The sequence below is a fragment of the Eretmochelys imbricata genome, chromosome 5 (genome assembly GCF_965152235.1).
Source record: "Eretmochelys imbricata isolate rEreImb1 chromosome 5, rEreImb1.hap1, whole genome shotgun sequence".
NCBI classification, from domain to species: Eukaryota; Metazoa; Chordata; order Testudines; family Cheloniidae; genus Eretmochelys; species Eretmochelys imbricata.
In genome coordinates, this window is record NC_135576.1 from 20441059 (window position 1) to 20457034 (window position 15976).

The following is a 15976-nucleotide window of genomic DNA, read 5'->3' on the forward strand; positions in this document are numbered from 1 at the left end:
TGTTATAAAACTACAGGCCATATTCAGTCCTGTTGTAAATGGATACCTGAAACCTATTTATGCCAGGGCTTAATATGACCCCTAGCAAGTACATTGTGAAAGTTACTGCATATTAAAGGCAACATACACTACACTCTTCCATTCTGTGGAGTTGCTGGTCATTATAGCATATTAAGGCTAAACTCCACCAATAACATTACAGCTGTGTAATGTGACTGATGTGGGGCAGGGTGCAGTACCACCTGCTGTCCCTGGGGCACTCTAGGTAGGGCTGGAGCCTGGTTCTAGTGGCAGCCCCTGGCTCCCCATGGTGGAATTCTGTGTCAGTGACACACAGACGGCAGGCAGCAGAGGAAGGTGGCACTGAGCAGGGAATGCAGGCTTCTACAGGAGCAGGCCAACAGAGGCAGATCTGCACATATTCCTTTGCTGCTTCTGCTCCTCCTTTTCCACTCCACGGAGACGGGGTGTTTGGTTAGGAGGAGGAAGTGTTCTGAGCCTGAGGAGGTTTCTTCTAAACTCTGGCAGGTTGTAAATCTCAGGGGTGTGCTGGATTGTATTGTGATCCTGGAAGTGTGTGGTGAGAGAGGGTTCTGTGCCATGGAGAAAGTAAGTAGCTAGAAAGAAGAAGGGTTATTAGCCTGGAGGATAGAGCGTTGCTTGTGTGAGGGGGTGTTCTGGGGTAGGTGAGGTTGCAGTGTCACAAGCCCTCATGATTTATAGCAAGTCCTATGATATCTGGTGATTTTCATAAAACTCCAGCTTCAGGAATCACTTGACTTATGTAAAAATCTAAGATTTCATTTTTTAAAAAATTTAAACAAGTTTCTGAGCTTCCTGGTTGTGGAGAGGCTCCACAACCAGAGGGCAAATAAAAAATCCCAACTTTATTATTTTTAAAATCTCATGGTTTTTAAGCCAATCTCGTGGGTTTGGGCAGGGAGAGTTGGGGCCTTGACTCATGATTTTTGCATGCTTCAGTTTGGCAATACTCTGGTTGACTTGGTGGGAGCTGAGGTGGCTTGAGCTTGTTCTGAGTTGGGAGGGGAAGAGTTTGGGCTGGCAGGATTAAATGGAGTCAGATGGTGAATGAGGTTGTAGGTGAACTGACAGTGTGCATGGTTAGGAATTGAGGTTGAAAAGTAGATTGGAGGGAGAGAAGTTGGGCCTAACAGAGAACAGTAAAGGGGCCACATTGCCCATGAACATCTGAATTTTTCATTCTGAAAAGGAGAGAGAGTTGTGGGGGAGGGAGTGTGTGTGCAGATTGCTACGTGCAGCCCCACCTCTAAGTTGGGGCATGTCTGCCACTGCTGCTATAAAAGCATTATTTATTCAGTTTGACCAAAACTCCTCAGGTAATAAAATGAAGTGGATGCTGAGATGGAAGTTGTCCTTTTGCCCACCACAGCTTTTTCATGTACAATAATAGCCCGGTACTAAGAGCATAGATTCCACTAAGCTGCCAAGTGTGTGTATGGATACATCAACTGGATTTGCAGGAGTGGAATTGCTGTCGGATCTAAATTTAGATGTAGATTGGCTGCTTTGAAATCATTATCTGTTAGCTGAATTCTGCTGTTTGGAAGCTTAGAAAGTGTGATTCATAGGATTAAAAATATTTAACTGTGTATATATTTTTACAGAAAGGAAATATTCATCTCTTGCAAACTCTCTAAAAGGGGTTGGAAACATGTTAAATAGATATTACAGCCAACAGATGAAAACATGATACTGTTAAGAAAAAAATTGAGAAGGCTAATGTGGTAGTAAAAAACAAATTAAAAGTAAAGAAAAAGTAAAATAGTCAAGAACTGTATGCAAATGGACTAGAATTGGTTTTGGAGGCTTTGTTTTTTTTATTTTTTATTTAAAGGTGAAAACAAAAATGTCTATTTTCCAGGGAGGTTTTTGCATTTAAAAAAAAATAACAAAACCAAAATTTTATTATGCAGACTGATTCTCCTTGTCAAGGAAGAAAGCTGACTCAGCTGTCTCTGTCTAAATGGGCACTTAAAAAATCCAGTAAGGAAATGAATGCTGTCTGCTTTGGTCCAGCAGTTTGTGATGTTCTCATTTCTTAAAAAAATCTGCTGCCAACATGTGGATTGTACCCAGGCAGTGGAGCATCAGAACTAATGAGGGATAAAGGAATTTTATTAAAATCCCTTCCTTTCCCCCCACAAATGTTCACCTCGAGTTATCAGATACCACTTTTTTGTTTGGTTGGTTTTAGTACATATTTTTCTGCGAGAATAAATATAAAGTCTTGAGTTTACTGATTGTATGAAACAGTTTTACAAAATTCTTGAGGCAACTACTTTATTAAGCCTGGCAAGTAAAATTTGACATGGCTGATGTGAAATGTGGGTATGAGTTTAGTTAAGTGGTCCCCTGCCTTATTCACTGAATTTCATTCAACGTACATATCTTATATCAAGTTCATATTCTTTAGACCTTGAGGGCATCTATTTGCCCATAGCGTTATCAGTTACCTCACCCAAAATACTCATTCTTCCCTCTGCATGGCTCCTGGATTGCAATCTTTACACGTGGCTAAGCCCATGTTTCCAACACCTTTTTTTACCCTTAATGAGGAGTGATAAGAAGACAGAATAATTTCAATGCTGGCCTTAACTGTTGGATCTGAAAGCCCAGAAATCAAAGAGATTGACCAGGCTGGTGCCAGGGAAGGGGAATAAGAGGCTTAGTATTGAGGCTGGAAACATGCTGATGGATCTTGGGGATGGAGTGTTCTGTACTGACAGAGCACAGGACATAAGTTAAGGCATGGGATAACAGTCTTAGCAGCTTTTTATGCTCTCATGTGATATGTCCTTCACTGTGCACGTCCTTTTAATAGCACTAGTGCATGGATGGAGGAGCAGTGGTGGGCAGAAGTTGTGGGAAGATAGGACCTCAGAATTTTATACTAAGTTATTGACCTCGGCATAGTGTCCCAAGAGGATGGACAAGAGGATGGACAACCATGTGGATGGTGCAGGCAGACAAGGCCAGATTGTGACCTTCTCTTTCCTGAGTCGCAGCAGATGCTGGGGCCAATCTTGTGAATCTGGCCCTAACTTTATGCACTTACTCCTTTAAAACAGAGACCCAAAAGTATAATCCATACTCTTCATTCCCTTCAAGCCCTTTAACCTATTATCCTGTATCAAAATTAACCATCCACTTTTTTACAGCCCATTATGTGCTCTTTTTCTTCCTGACTACCATTTTGCACCGTAGGAATGAGTGCATGATTGTTGTATTTGTATAGATGATGCAGCACTCTAAGTCCTTCAAGAAGAAAGGTGATGTATCAGTGTAAGATTTTGTTAGCGGTGGTGTTTAAAGCCATATATATGGTCAGCACCATATTTTTACAGCATGACTCTAGCAGTCTCACATAGAACCTGCTTGAGTGAGATTTAACTCTCAAGAATATAATAGTGGGCACTTTTACTTTTTTAAGATCTGATTTGTGTTTTATCAGAAAGGTATTCTGAAGTTCCAAAGGGCTTGACTTTGGAATAAGGAGATTGGCATTGTGTGTCATGTTGGAGATGTAATAATGGCTTGACTTTGAAAGTGACTGTGTGTTTTAAAGTAATGCTATGCTCATGCACTGCATAAAGTATCATGTGACATTAAGAAATACAACATACTTCTCAATTCTTCCTCAGCTGGAAGAATATTATTGCCCTTAATACCTATTGTTGTTCATAGCTTCTTATGTAAAGATACTGTCATTACTTCGGCGTTTTTTTCCTTATCTTTTTTTAATGATCCTGTGTAACTGAGTGGCCTCTTCCCAGGCATCCCTTGCCTCAGTTTCCCTTTTGAGTTTCCAGAAACTCTATGGAAGCATGTTATCAAGTCCATTAATATAACTTATTAACCAAACATAGTGCAAAAGTCCCAGAGCATAGTCCATATTACCCCAGTGCAAGGAGTCCTTAAAATCACACATCCTCTTCTCCATTTACATAACACATACTTGGTTCCAATGTCTTCTGCCATACCCAAACTCCCTGCAAATCCTCTTTCATCCCTCTACCAGAACAGCCACCCTAGCCCTCCTTCCTGGGTCAACCCCACTCTTCCCAGCAGGATCTCCCTCAGCCTCTCAACTCAGACCCTCACTTAGGCCTCAGCTATGCAGCAAAGAAACACCAGTGAGTAAACACCTCTGCTGCTCCCCCTTCTTTCAGACCACTCTGACCCTTGGCTCCAGCTCTCCAGCTTAAAGCCAGCAGGCATCTCCCTCTGCTGCTCTTCCTGCCATCAGCGCTCTCCAGCTTTCGGGGGGAGGGGAGAGGAGAACACCAACAAGAAAACCCCTTGCACACCTGTCTTCAGCCCTTTCCCAGGCAACTCACATCTCCTGCTCTATCTCCTAACTCACTCAGTCTGCTCTGACACACTGGATCTCATCTGGTTTCCTATAGCCCCTTAGGTGCTACCCTGCCTCTTAATTGGGCCATCTCGGAACATGTGGACTGAAACCGGAGAGCTGCGCCCAGTTTCATTTAATGGGCAGCACCCCCCCCCCCATTACATCCTGTCTTTCCTTTCTGATGTTCAAGCAGACATGTTTTGGTACTGTTCAGTGCAGAAAGGTTCTTATTTAACCATTCTGTATCTAAGAGTTGTCAGTCTGTTATTTTATTATAACAAAATTCACATTTATTCAAATATATTATAACGCCTGTGCATGCTGTTACCTAACTTGATAAACAAGTCTCATAAGTCCTGAGATATAAAACGTCTGGCTAGAGTGCTGCATTATTTTATTAGGAGTCAGCTGGGGTTTTTTTTCTAAATGAAAAGTATGTTGGAGACTAGTAACCAAAAGATAGCTTAATAAAATCTCCTCACTAATATTAAGCACTAATATTAATGACCAGTTAACTTTCACATCATGAAAGCAGGTCAGATCTCACCTGTTCCTTGTTATAATGTTCAATGCAGGTTCTACATGGTCAGCTATTATGAGCGGAGTCACAGAATAGCAGTTGGAGCTCGCCATGGTTCAGTGGCCCTCTACGACATCCGGACTGGAAAATGTCAGGTAAATAAATCATTGTGACTTTCTCCCCACAGCATGTGGAAGTTATTGAAAGGAAAGAGAGACTAGCTCTGCGTCAGTTGACATGCTGAGCTGCTGGAACATTATGGAGAATGCTAAGGGGATCAATAGTTTAATGAAGGACTCAAAGTATATAGAGCCCTACTGTCTTCATTCACTGTGACTGAATGGCTGCCATAGATGGGTTAATAACAGAAACCCCAAATAAGGTGTTACTTGTGACAAACTCCTCTGAAATAAATCTCTTGTATTTGAATTATGATTTTATATTTGTCTGATTTTCAGTATAAAGAAAATGTACTGGTTATTTTTTTCTACCGTTCTCCTTTACAAAATGTGCCTATATTTCAAATATATTAACTTTTCTGGTATTAAACAAAATGTGTAGTTAGATGAGCAAGATAATGTCAACCCAAAACAATAAGTTGCACAGTCAGATTATGGTTCAGGGTAAATTTTTCAGTCTTTATATTGGAATGATGAGGATTTAGTTGAATATTATTTTGTAGTTGATAATTTTTTCATAAAATTTAAGTGTTAATTTTCTCTCTTATTATTGATAATATAATAAAACCGTGGTAGAATTCCAAAAGCTTTTACATTAAATGTAAACTAATTATTTTAACTAGGGCTGTCAATTAATCACAGTTAACACAAGCGATTAACGCAAAATAAATTAGCTAGATTAAAAAAATTAGTCATGATTAATCACAGTTTTAATCCCACTGTTAAACAATAATATAATATCAAGTTAAATTTATTATAAATATTATGGATGCTTTTCTACATTTTCAGATATATTGATTTCAATTACAACATAGGATACAAAGTGTACAGTGCTCACTTTATACTATTATTTTTATTACAAATATTTGCACTATAAAAAAGACAAAAGAAATAGTATTTTTCAATTCACCTCATACAAGTACTGTAGTGCAATCTCTATCATGAAAGTACAGTTTACAAATGTAGATTTTTTTTTTACATAAGTACTCTCAAAAACAAAACAATGTAAAATTTCAGTGCCTAAAGTCCACTCAGTCCTATTTCTTGGTCAGCCAATCACTCAGACAAAGAAGTTTGTTTACATTTATGGGAGAAAATGCTTCCCGCTTCTTATTTACAATGTCACCTGCAAGTGAGAACAGGCATTTGCATGGAACTGGTGTAGCCGGCATTGCAAAGTATTTATGTGCCAAATATGCTAAACATTCATATGCCCCTTCATGCTTCGACTTGTAGATTTTTTTTATCTTTTTTATAGTGCAAATATTTGTAATCAAAAATAATTATTAGGGCTGTCAATCACAGTTAATACATGCAATTAACTCAAAACAAATTAACACATTGTTTTTAATGAGTGTTAATCAGTGTGCCGTGCTCAGGGGAGGCACCACTGCTTGTCTCTGTGGCAGGGGTGCCATTCCTCCTGCTGCCCTGCCCCACTGCTTCTTCCACCTCCTCTCCCTCCTACCCATGGAGCCTCCCCCTGGCCAAGCTGCTCCAGACTGGGAGCCTGCCTCCTGTCTGCTGTGCAGAACGGGGGTCGGGGGCTGATGTGGTGGTGTTTTCCCTCCCCTCGCCCATGTACCCGGTCGCTGCTGAGCTGGGGTCGGGGAACAGGGGGAGCCTATCAGCTGTTGGCTTAGGAGTGAATGCTGCCAACAGCAGCTGCTGCTGGCTGAAAAAGCATTCAGGCTCCTGAGTGCGGTGCTTAAAGAGACAGCGGTGCCCCAACACACATGCACGCACGCACACACACTTCCCCCAACACCAAAAATATTTAAATAAATGGTATTCTGTATTGTTTAACAGTTCAATTAAAACTGCGATTAATCACAACTATTTTTTTAATCTCGCAATTAATTATGATTACTTTTTTAAATCATTTGACAGCCCTAATTTTAACTACCTTTTGTTTTGTGTTTTTTATTTGCTCTTCTAATTCTGTGTATAAATATAATGCTGCTTGTAGTTTCCAGATAGACAGCCGCGGAGACTGAAATCCTCTGTTTATTTATAGAACAGGAAAACAGCAAAGACAACGGTACATAGCCTCATGCTTCCTCACCTCTTACCTGGAAGGACTAGGAGTAAGAGGGTAGTTCAGTGTCCAAACCCAGCATCTGATCCTTGATTTCTCAGCTGAGATTACTAGCAAGGCTGTCATTTGTGGTAGTATTTATTATGTGAACATCTGTCCATTGGGAATTGGTTTGAGATCACCAAATTTCTTTTACAAACAGCCGTATGATGGTAACAGACTTTATCAGCTGGCAACCTAGAGGTGAAAGCCTCCATTTCCTATTTCTGATCCCGGAAGCCATCAGCCCCTTTACATATCCTGTTTGGCTTAAATATTGAATCAGTTCCATAAGACTTGCAAAGCTTTAGTAACATACAAATCAGACCGACAGTTGACGTTTTTAAAGTGATTTGTTTGTAATATCACCTGAAAGCTAAAGAAATCACTAGCTCTGATTATGTAAATCTCCTGGCCTTTATGGAAGGCTAGCCTGGATTTTAATCATTGATTGTGTTCCATCACTACGAACTGTGAGTTATTTTCAACCCTGTTATCACATGAACAGCCTTGACACATCAAACCATGGGGGGCTGTTTGATCCGGATAATATTATTTCTTGTCTATAGAAGCTATCCCATTCTGCAGTTTTCAGACCCTAGCTATGGCCTACCTTCTCACTGCAAAGGCATAGTCAGTTACTTTCTTTTTTCTCAAAATATGTTTTCTTGACCCTCTTTGCCAAGCATGCTATGAACATTGCATCACTTTCCGCTCCAATCATTCAGCAATCAAGGTCATAGTAAGGCTTTGTATTGAGCATCTCTGTCCATTCCGAAACTCGTCATGACATCTTTGCTGTATTCTTGATCTCACTGGAAGCTGGGAGTGAAAAACCCAAAATAACCTCTTAGTCTGGGTCTCTCTTGCCTGTGGGCTAGTCCATATACTTTTTATGCTAATTTTTAAGTATTTAACCATCCACTTCACTATAACTCTGTTGTGCCTGTATATTCCCATTTAAGGAGAATGACAACGTACCCAATTCTTTAATTTAGCTATTACATTTGTCCTACACTTTGAATTCGTAAATTTTCAACTTTATATTCATTTACTAAAATGACTCTTGGATAAACACATGGGTATCTTTATTTCTGAAGTAACTCTAATTTTGGCAAGTATGTCCCCACAATAGGATTTCCAAAATATGCTATCAAATGTCTTATCTACTGGTCTAAAATAGTTAAAAAGCGTCAGAGCTGTTGATAGACAAGCTAATTAAGTGCTTACAGCTACATGTATGCGTGTGGTTGCATCTGCAGTTAAAATCTTCCCTCTGGATTGGTTTGCCCTTGGTTTGGCAGACATGCAAAAGTATCTTATCTTGCCGATATCCCCCCCCCCCCGCATTCTTTTAAAATGCATTCTATATAATAACTATTGGGTATGTTGAAAGAGATTGTCTCTGGCTAATGTTTGCAAGTCATTTATCCAGAAATGCCCTGTTTTCATTTTTAATTGAGATTTTATTGTATTAGATTACTGGAACCTAATCCTGATTTGTTTCAATAAATGGTTTGAAGAATACTGTAGTTAATTGGACGTTTTAGTGGAATATTTAAGACCACCTGTTTCCTTACTGTCCTTCAGACTCTAAACAAATCATGTGAAGGGGCAGATAATTTTGGTTGCCAGGGAAGGGCATTCAGAGTAATCAAATATTACCATTTGCAGTTTTGATTTTTTTTAAAAAATTCCATGTCATAATATCAGAAAATTTTTTGTCACAAATATGAGAAATGATTAGGGGAAAAAACAAAAGCCATCAGTTGACTTTAGGCTTCATGTTCAGAATCTGATCTTTTGAGGTGCTCCTCACCCCATGACCCCTATGGGAAGGTGCTTAACATTAATGGAATCAAAACCCTCCATTTCTTAATATAGATAATTTTATTACAGCTAGAAAGAGCCTTCTGTGATGGGGCAGAAGAAGAGAAAAGAAGTGGGGCAACAGGAGATAGGTTAGCTTACCGAAGAGCAGAGGGGATTTTTATAGGCTTTGACTGGTTCTACAGCTGAATCCTGTAACATTTTTTAAAAGAGGAAAATATCTACCATCAGTGTGGGAGACAGGGAGGATGGGAAATATTAAGAAAGACAGTAAAAAATAGTCCCCCCCAATCTCCTCTTTCACTTTGCCTATTTAACATATTTTAGTGACCTCAAGGGTATTTTGATCCTGAGATAGATACTAAATGGTGTCTGATTTACAGATTGAGGATGGACAGAATAGTCTTCCCAGGGATGAAAATAGGGAGCAGTCGGATGACAATCTTATATTATCCAATTTAAAGATTTAACAGTTATATATTTATAAGGGCTCTTCTGCCTGTCTCTATATGGAATTATAAAGTACACACAGAAGGTGTTTGTTTGAACACTTACTTGAAGGATGCTTCAAGAATCCAGCAGACCAAAAACATGTTTTTTAAGAAAGAGTTTTAAAACGTCAGAAACAGTTTTGAGAACAGAAGGCTTAAAAGTACTTCTAGGTCCAGGCAACTTGTCTGATTACTGCAATAGTTGCAGTGAGAGCTGACTACTTAAGTGGATAGTAACATTTCAAAAAGAAAAGGAGGACTTGTGGCACCTTAGAGACTAACAAATTTATTTGAGCATAAGCTTTCGTGAGCTGCAGCTCACTTCATCGGATGCTGTAGCTCACGGTAGCTTATGCTCAAATAAATTTGTTAGTCTCTAAGGTGCCACAAGTCCTCCTTTTCTTTTTGCAGATACAGACTAACACAGCTGCTACTCTGAAAAGTAACATTTCATGAGCTTTTCCAGTACTCTTTGCAGCGTTAGATCTCAGTGCAGACACTGCTTATTACATTCCATGAACAAAAAGAAAAGGAGTACTTGTGGCACCTTAGAGACTAACCAATTTATTTGAGCATAAGCTTTCGTGAGCTACAGCTCACTTCATCGGATGCATACTATGGAAACTGCAGAAGACATTATATACACAGAGACCATGAAACAATACCTCCTCCCACCCCACTCTCCTGCTGGTAATAGCTTATCTAAAGTGATCACTCTCCTTACAATGTGTATGATAATCAAGTTGGGCCATTTCCGGCACAAATCCAGGTCTTCTCACCCCTCCCCCCCCCCACACACAAACTCACTCTCCTGCTGGTAATAGCTCATCCAAACTGACCACTCTCCTTACAATGTGTATGATAATCAAGGTGGGCCATTTCTAGCATAAATCCAAGTTTAACCAGAACGTCTGGGGAGGGTGGGTAGGAAAAAACAAGGGGAAATAGGCTACCTTGCATAATGACTTAGCCACTCCCAGTCTCTATTTAAGCCTAAATTAATAGTATCCAATTTGCAAATGAATTCCAATTCAGCAGTTTCTCGCTGGAGTCTGGATCTGAAGTTTTTTTGTTGTAAGATAGCGACCTTCATGTCTGTAATTGCATGACCAGAGAGATTGAAGTGTTCTCCGCTGGTTTATGAATGTTATAATTCTTGACATCTGATTTGTGTCCATTTATTCTTTTATGTAGAGACTATCCAGTTTGACCAATGTACATGGCAGAGGGGCATTGCTGGCACATGATGGCATATATCACATTGGTGGATGTGCAGGTGAACGAGCCTCTGATAGTGTGGCTGATGTTATTAGGCCCTGTGATGGTGTCCCCTGAATAGATATGTAGGCACAGTTGGCAACGGGCTTTGTTGCAAGGATAGGTTCCTGGGTTAGTGGTTCTGTTGTGTGGTATGTGGTTGTTGGTGAGTATTTGCTTCAGGTTGGGGGGCTGTCTGTAGGCAAGGACTGGCCTGTCTCCCAAGATTTGTGAGAGTGTTGGGTCATCCTTCAGGATAGGTTGTAGATCCTTAATAATGCGTTGGAGGGGTTTTAGTTGGGGGCTGAAGGTGACGGCTAGTGGCGTTCTGTTATTTTCTTTGTTAGGCCTGTCCTGTAGTAGGTGACTTCTGGGAACTCTTCTGGCTCTATCAATCTGTTTCTTCACTTCCACAGGTGGGTATTGTAGTTGTAAGAATGTTTGATAAAGATCTTGTAGGTGTTTGTCTCTGTCTGAGGGGTTGGAGCAAATGCGGTTGTATCGCAGAGCTTGGCTGTAGACGATGGATCGTGTGGTGTGGCCAGGGTGAAAGCTGGAGGCATGTAGGTAGGAATAGTAGTCAGTAGGTTTCTGGTATAGGGTGGTGTTGGGTGGGAGGAGGTATTGTTTCATGGTCTCTGTGTATATAATGTCTTCTGCAGTTTCCACAGTATGCATCCGATGAAGTGAGCTGTAGCTCACGAAAGCTTATGCTCAAATAAATTGGTTAGTCTCTAAGGTGCCACAAGTACTCCTTTTCTTTTTGCAAACACAGACTAACATGGCTGTTACTCTGATTCCATGAACAGTCATCGGAAATTTGGTATTAAAAGGGCCAGCTGTTATTGTGTTGAAAATTTTTTATTAACCATGTACCATTTAAAGGTGAAAACCTTCATAGCTACATTTTCTCTAAAGCTAGAGTCTGCAAGGGAAAATTTGCCTTTGCTATGTGTGTCAGTGTTGTTGAAAGGATAAGGCCTTGTCAACACAGGAAAGCTTTACCAGTTACACCAATATAGTTGTATCAGTATAGCACCCTCCCTTCAATATGGACACTCTAATTCTAATATTAAAGTGTCTTTTTTCCATTTAGCTTAAGCCGCTTCCCAAGCAACATAGACTAATTTGAGAAGGCACTCTTTTATAGCAGATTAAGAATGTCTACATGGGAGTAGGTTATACCAGTATATCTAGATTAGTTTAAATTCACAACTCGATTATACAAAAAAAAACTTTATTATATAGACAAGGCCATTGTCAACTTCCTTTCTGTCACCTTAGACACTGGGTGAAATCCTGGCCCCACTGAAGTCAATGGATATTTTGCTATTGATTTATGCATTTGGGATTTCATCCATCTCCATCTTGTTCTATAGAAGCCAAGGTAGAATAATCAGATATTTGTATCTGCTTTCGTAATATAAGTATAGAAAGCGGCCCATGTAAATAGCTAAGGCAACTTCAGCGGGCTTCAGAATAGGTTACTAAAGAGCAGCTACAATATCATTGACAAAACATCAGAAGGCCAGTATTGATGAGCTATGTAGAAAGTTCAGTACACTTTCTGAACTTCAGTGTTTGTGAAATTGCAGAATAGATTTGTATCTCTAAAGAGACGCTTCTCTTTTACATGCAATGTATTTGTAGCCGTGTCGGTCCCAGGATATTAGAAAGACAAGTTGAGCGAGGTACTATCTTTTATTGGACGAACTTCTGTTGATGAGAGAGACAAGAGAGAGCTTTGTGTGGCTTAAAAGCTTGTCTCTCTCACCAACAGAAGTTGGTCCAATAAAAGATATTCCCTCACCCAACTTCTCGTTTGTTGAGTTTCACACAGAGCTGAAGTTAGAGCTAGTGGTAATACTTTAGCAGTCCTGACACCTCTCTTTGGCTATCTGGGTACAAACGACAGTTTTTCAAATGTGGGTGCTCAAAATCTGGCACTTAAATCCATGTCTACACATTTAAATAAGTAACTTAGTTTTCCCATTGAATTTAGTAGGAGCTCTGGGTGCTTAGTACCTGTTAATTAGGCCATGTAACTATAAGCACTCTGTTTGAAAATGTTAGTGTTGTTATTGTTATAGAGCTTCCTGGATTGCCATATGTGAAACTGCACAGAGAGGAAGCTATGTTCTTACTGCAAATGTCAGTTCATTTGATTATATATATGCTAATACAGGCCCTTTTTATAAATAGTGCTGAGTTTCAAGAAAGAGTTCTAGATTGTTCAGTTTAACAAACAATGTTTTTCTAATCATTATTTAATAACTTAGTATGCTGGGTAGCTTGCTAGCTGCTGTTTTTGAGGAAAACACACAAACAGATGATATGGCGCTCCACCTGTTCTTAAGGTTCGCATGGAAAATCTCAACCTCTTGTTGGTGGGAGATGGATTAGCAGACTGTCTGGATAAGCATATATACAGAATTCACATATGCAGGAAAGAAGAAATTTAATGTTTTTCAAAATTGTTGTTTGAAAAACATCCTCTTTATTACAATCCAGAATGTATTTATAAACAGACCATGTTTATGTGTTGACTAAAATACACATATGTGTTTCTGTACTAATATCATTTGGAGTGCAGTTCCTGTGGTTGATTAATCTGATTGTATGCTACATTTTCCAGCAGACCACAGTATATTTCTGCTAACAGCACTGGGGTGGATTTTCAAAGTCTCAAATGGCAATAAGGCTCCCAACTTCCATTGAATCTCATCTAACTGCCATCTGCGCCTTTGAAAATCTCGTCAACTTTGTGTAATTCCGTACTTTGGTTAATATTCGGTATCACATGTCAGTTCAAAAGGAATAAGATACAAATGTGAATAATAGGTCCATAATACGAATATTTACAAATCATAGCACACACTGTAAAACTTCCAAATGCAGTGTTACAGTGCTTGCTGTGAATGCCTATTACACTTACGTGAAAATATTCTCATTACCCAAGAAGCCATTGAAAAATTCACATTTTTGCTGGTTTTGCAAACATTAATCTATTCTACATCAGATTTCCATCTTTTTCACAGAATAAATTCCCTTTCTGACAGGATACAAATATAAATCTGGCTTTGGTAAACTTTGTAGGTCCAAACTCAAAGAATATTTTGGGGAGATCAAGTGATTAAATATTTTGGGGAGATCAAGTGACTAAAATGAAGCTCAGTTAAACTGTGATAGCTGCTGGGAGCTGCTTGCACAACAGGTGTTTAAGTACATCTACAGACACTAAGTGGGGACCACCCCTTCTGTGGAGACGTTGGCAGAGGGAGGCCAAAAAACTCTGTGAGGCTCACAACATCCTCTGTAGTGGGGGATAAGGTAGCTGTGCAGAGGATAAAAGGAAAGATTCCCTAATCCCACTGGAGGAGTGAAAGAGGGTAATCCTTGATCTGCTGAGGCAGTAGTCATCTTGCATATGCTTCATGAGGCTTTCACTGGCTTCTGTTGCCTTGACAGTCTGGCTACTGAAGGAGCCCATTTCATAATTCTCTTGTGTAGGAATGGCTATGGAGGGGACTCTGGATGTTAGTGTTGCTTCTCACTCCCAGATTTCCACATAGATACCTGATGGCTGAAGAGTAGATGCTGATCTCTTGATTCGTCCATTCCTACCCCTAAAGTCCTGTGGAGGAAGACTCACCATGGGGTCCACGGGGTCCCAGAAGAGCTGGAGTCCTCCCTTTCCAGATTGTCACAGGGAATTCCACTCAGATTAGGTCCACTCCTCCTTTGTTAGCAGTGAGAGCAATTCCGTCTGGGTGATTTTATTAGGCAGTATAATTTACAAACATGGAAAAAAGCCTTTAATGATGTTGTAACAAGCTGTGTTCCAAAGAATACTGTTCAAAGTTTCAGACTCTGTTATAGCAGAGCTCCAAGTACAAGTTTCATTTGGTGTATTTACTGTTGGTTTCCTGTAGTTAGTTAAAAGAACCTTAGAGTGGAGACATTAGCTATTACACTTCCTCTTTTTCTCTCTCAGCAGCAGCATCCTAGGATACAGTATGTCAGAGCAGAATTGATTTTGGAATTCTGGATCTTTATAAGAGAGAAAAATATCAGAAGCCCTCATAAAAATCTTTGCGTGCATTTTCTTTTTTGTATCTTCGTGGTGTTGGTAATGAATGAGGCATAAAGAAAACAATAGCACTTTACTGTGCACTTTAAAATAAAACTGTAAATGCTGTCATCCCTTCATATGCAGTTATACCAGAGCAAGCACTCTTCTAATGCCCTGTTTGTAGTAACATATGTATATTGTGGCTTTTTAATTTACTGAAATTGCATTTAAGATTTAGCACAAAAGTGTGGTATTTTTTCATACGCTTTGTAATATAGTTGGTAATTGTGCTCAGCAACAGAACAAGATGCTGTTCTTTGTGTATATTCTGCTAGATGCAGTTATTAGATTTCTGTGAAATAGGGTGTTGTTAATGGTCAGGATTTTATTGTCTGGTTAAGGAAACAGGGAGGCACTTCAACTTTGAATGATCAGAAACAATTATTTTGTATGTATTCATTTTCCTTCCAGCATATTTCTAGTTAGGGTTTGAGAAAGATGGTTGTACACAGAGAAATTACATCTAGTGATTAATACAATGATGGATGTGGAGAACCACCTTTTTCTTAAGAAATAATAAAAGAACATTTATTTGTGATGGGTTTTTTACTTAAAATTTTGCAATATTAGTGTCACACATTTAACTAAGTGTCATTTATAAAAACTACCTGTAAAATATTGCCTCATAGTACCAATAATCTGCATTAAAATATTATCCTTTTTCTTTCTAATAATTATTTTGTATCATACATAAATGTATTAATTTAATAAAAAAATTTCCTGTGCATTACTTTTAAAAACATTTGGTTACAGCATTTAAAATATTAAATGGTAGATCCTAAATTTATAAAACCTGATGCATTTCAGCCATATACCTAGAATTTAGAAGTGTTATGCATTTCAAGTGTCTATCTATAAAACACTTATTGCTTTTAGAAAGCAGTCAGCATCCCTATTGTATTACATCATAAGTATTCCAAATACACACCACTTTCTCTCTGCTAGTCATTGTTTATAATTCAGTGTAGATTAAACAGATTCAGGATCTGTTTAATCGTGTTTCTCTTTAGCTACATAGATTTTTAAGCATATTTTAGACAAAAAGTATAGTATCTTTTTTACTAAGTATTATTTTTACAGTCCTTTTGCTTAAT

General features: G+C 39.0%; 1 protein-coding gene across 5 annotated transcripts in view; it reads left to right on the forward strand.

The window, feature by feature from the left end:
• WDR7 (WD repeat domain 7) overlaps nt 1-15976 on the forward strand; it is a 370274-nt gene that overhangs the window by 305978 nt on the left and 48320 nt on the right. For all 5 annotated transcript variants that reach the window (XM_077816698.1, XM_077816699.1, XM_077816700.1 and 2 more), the window contains one exon: nt 4972-5071. In XM_077816698.1, the coding sequence (XP_077672824.1) occupies nt 4972-5071 (100 nt within the window). The remainder of the gene's footprint in view (nt 1-4971; nt 5072-15976) is intronic.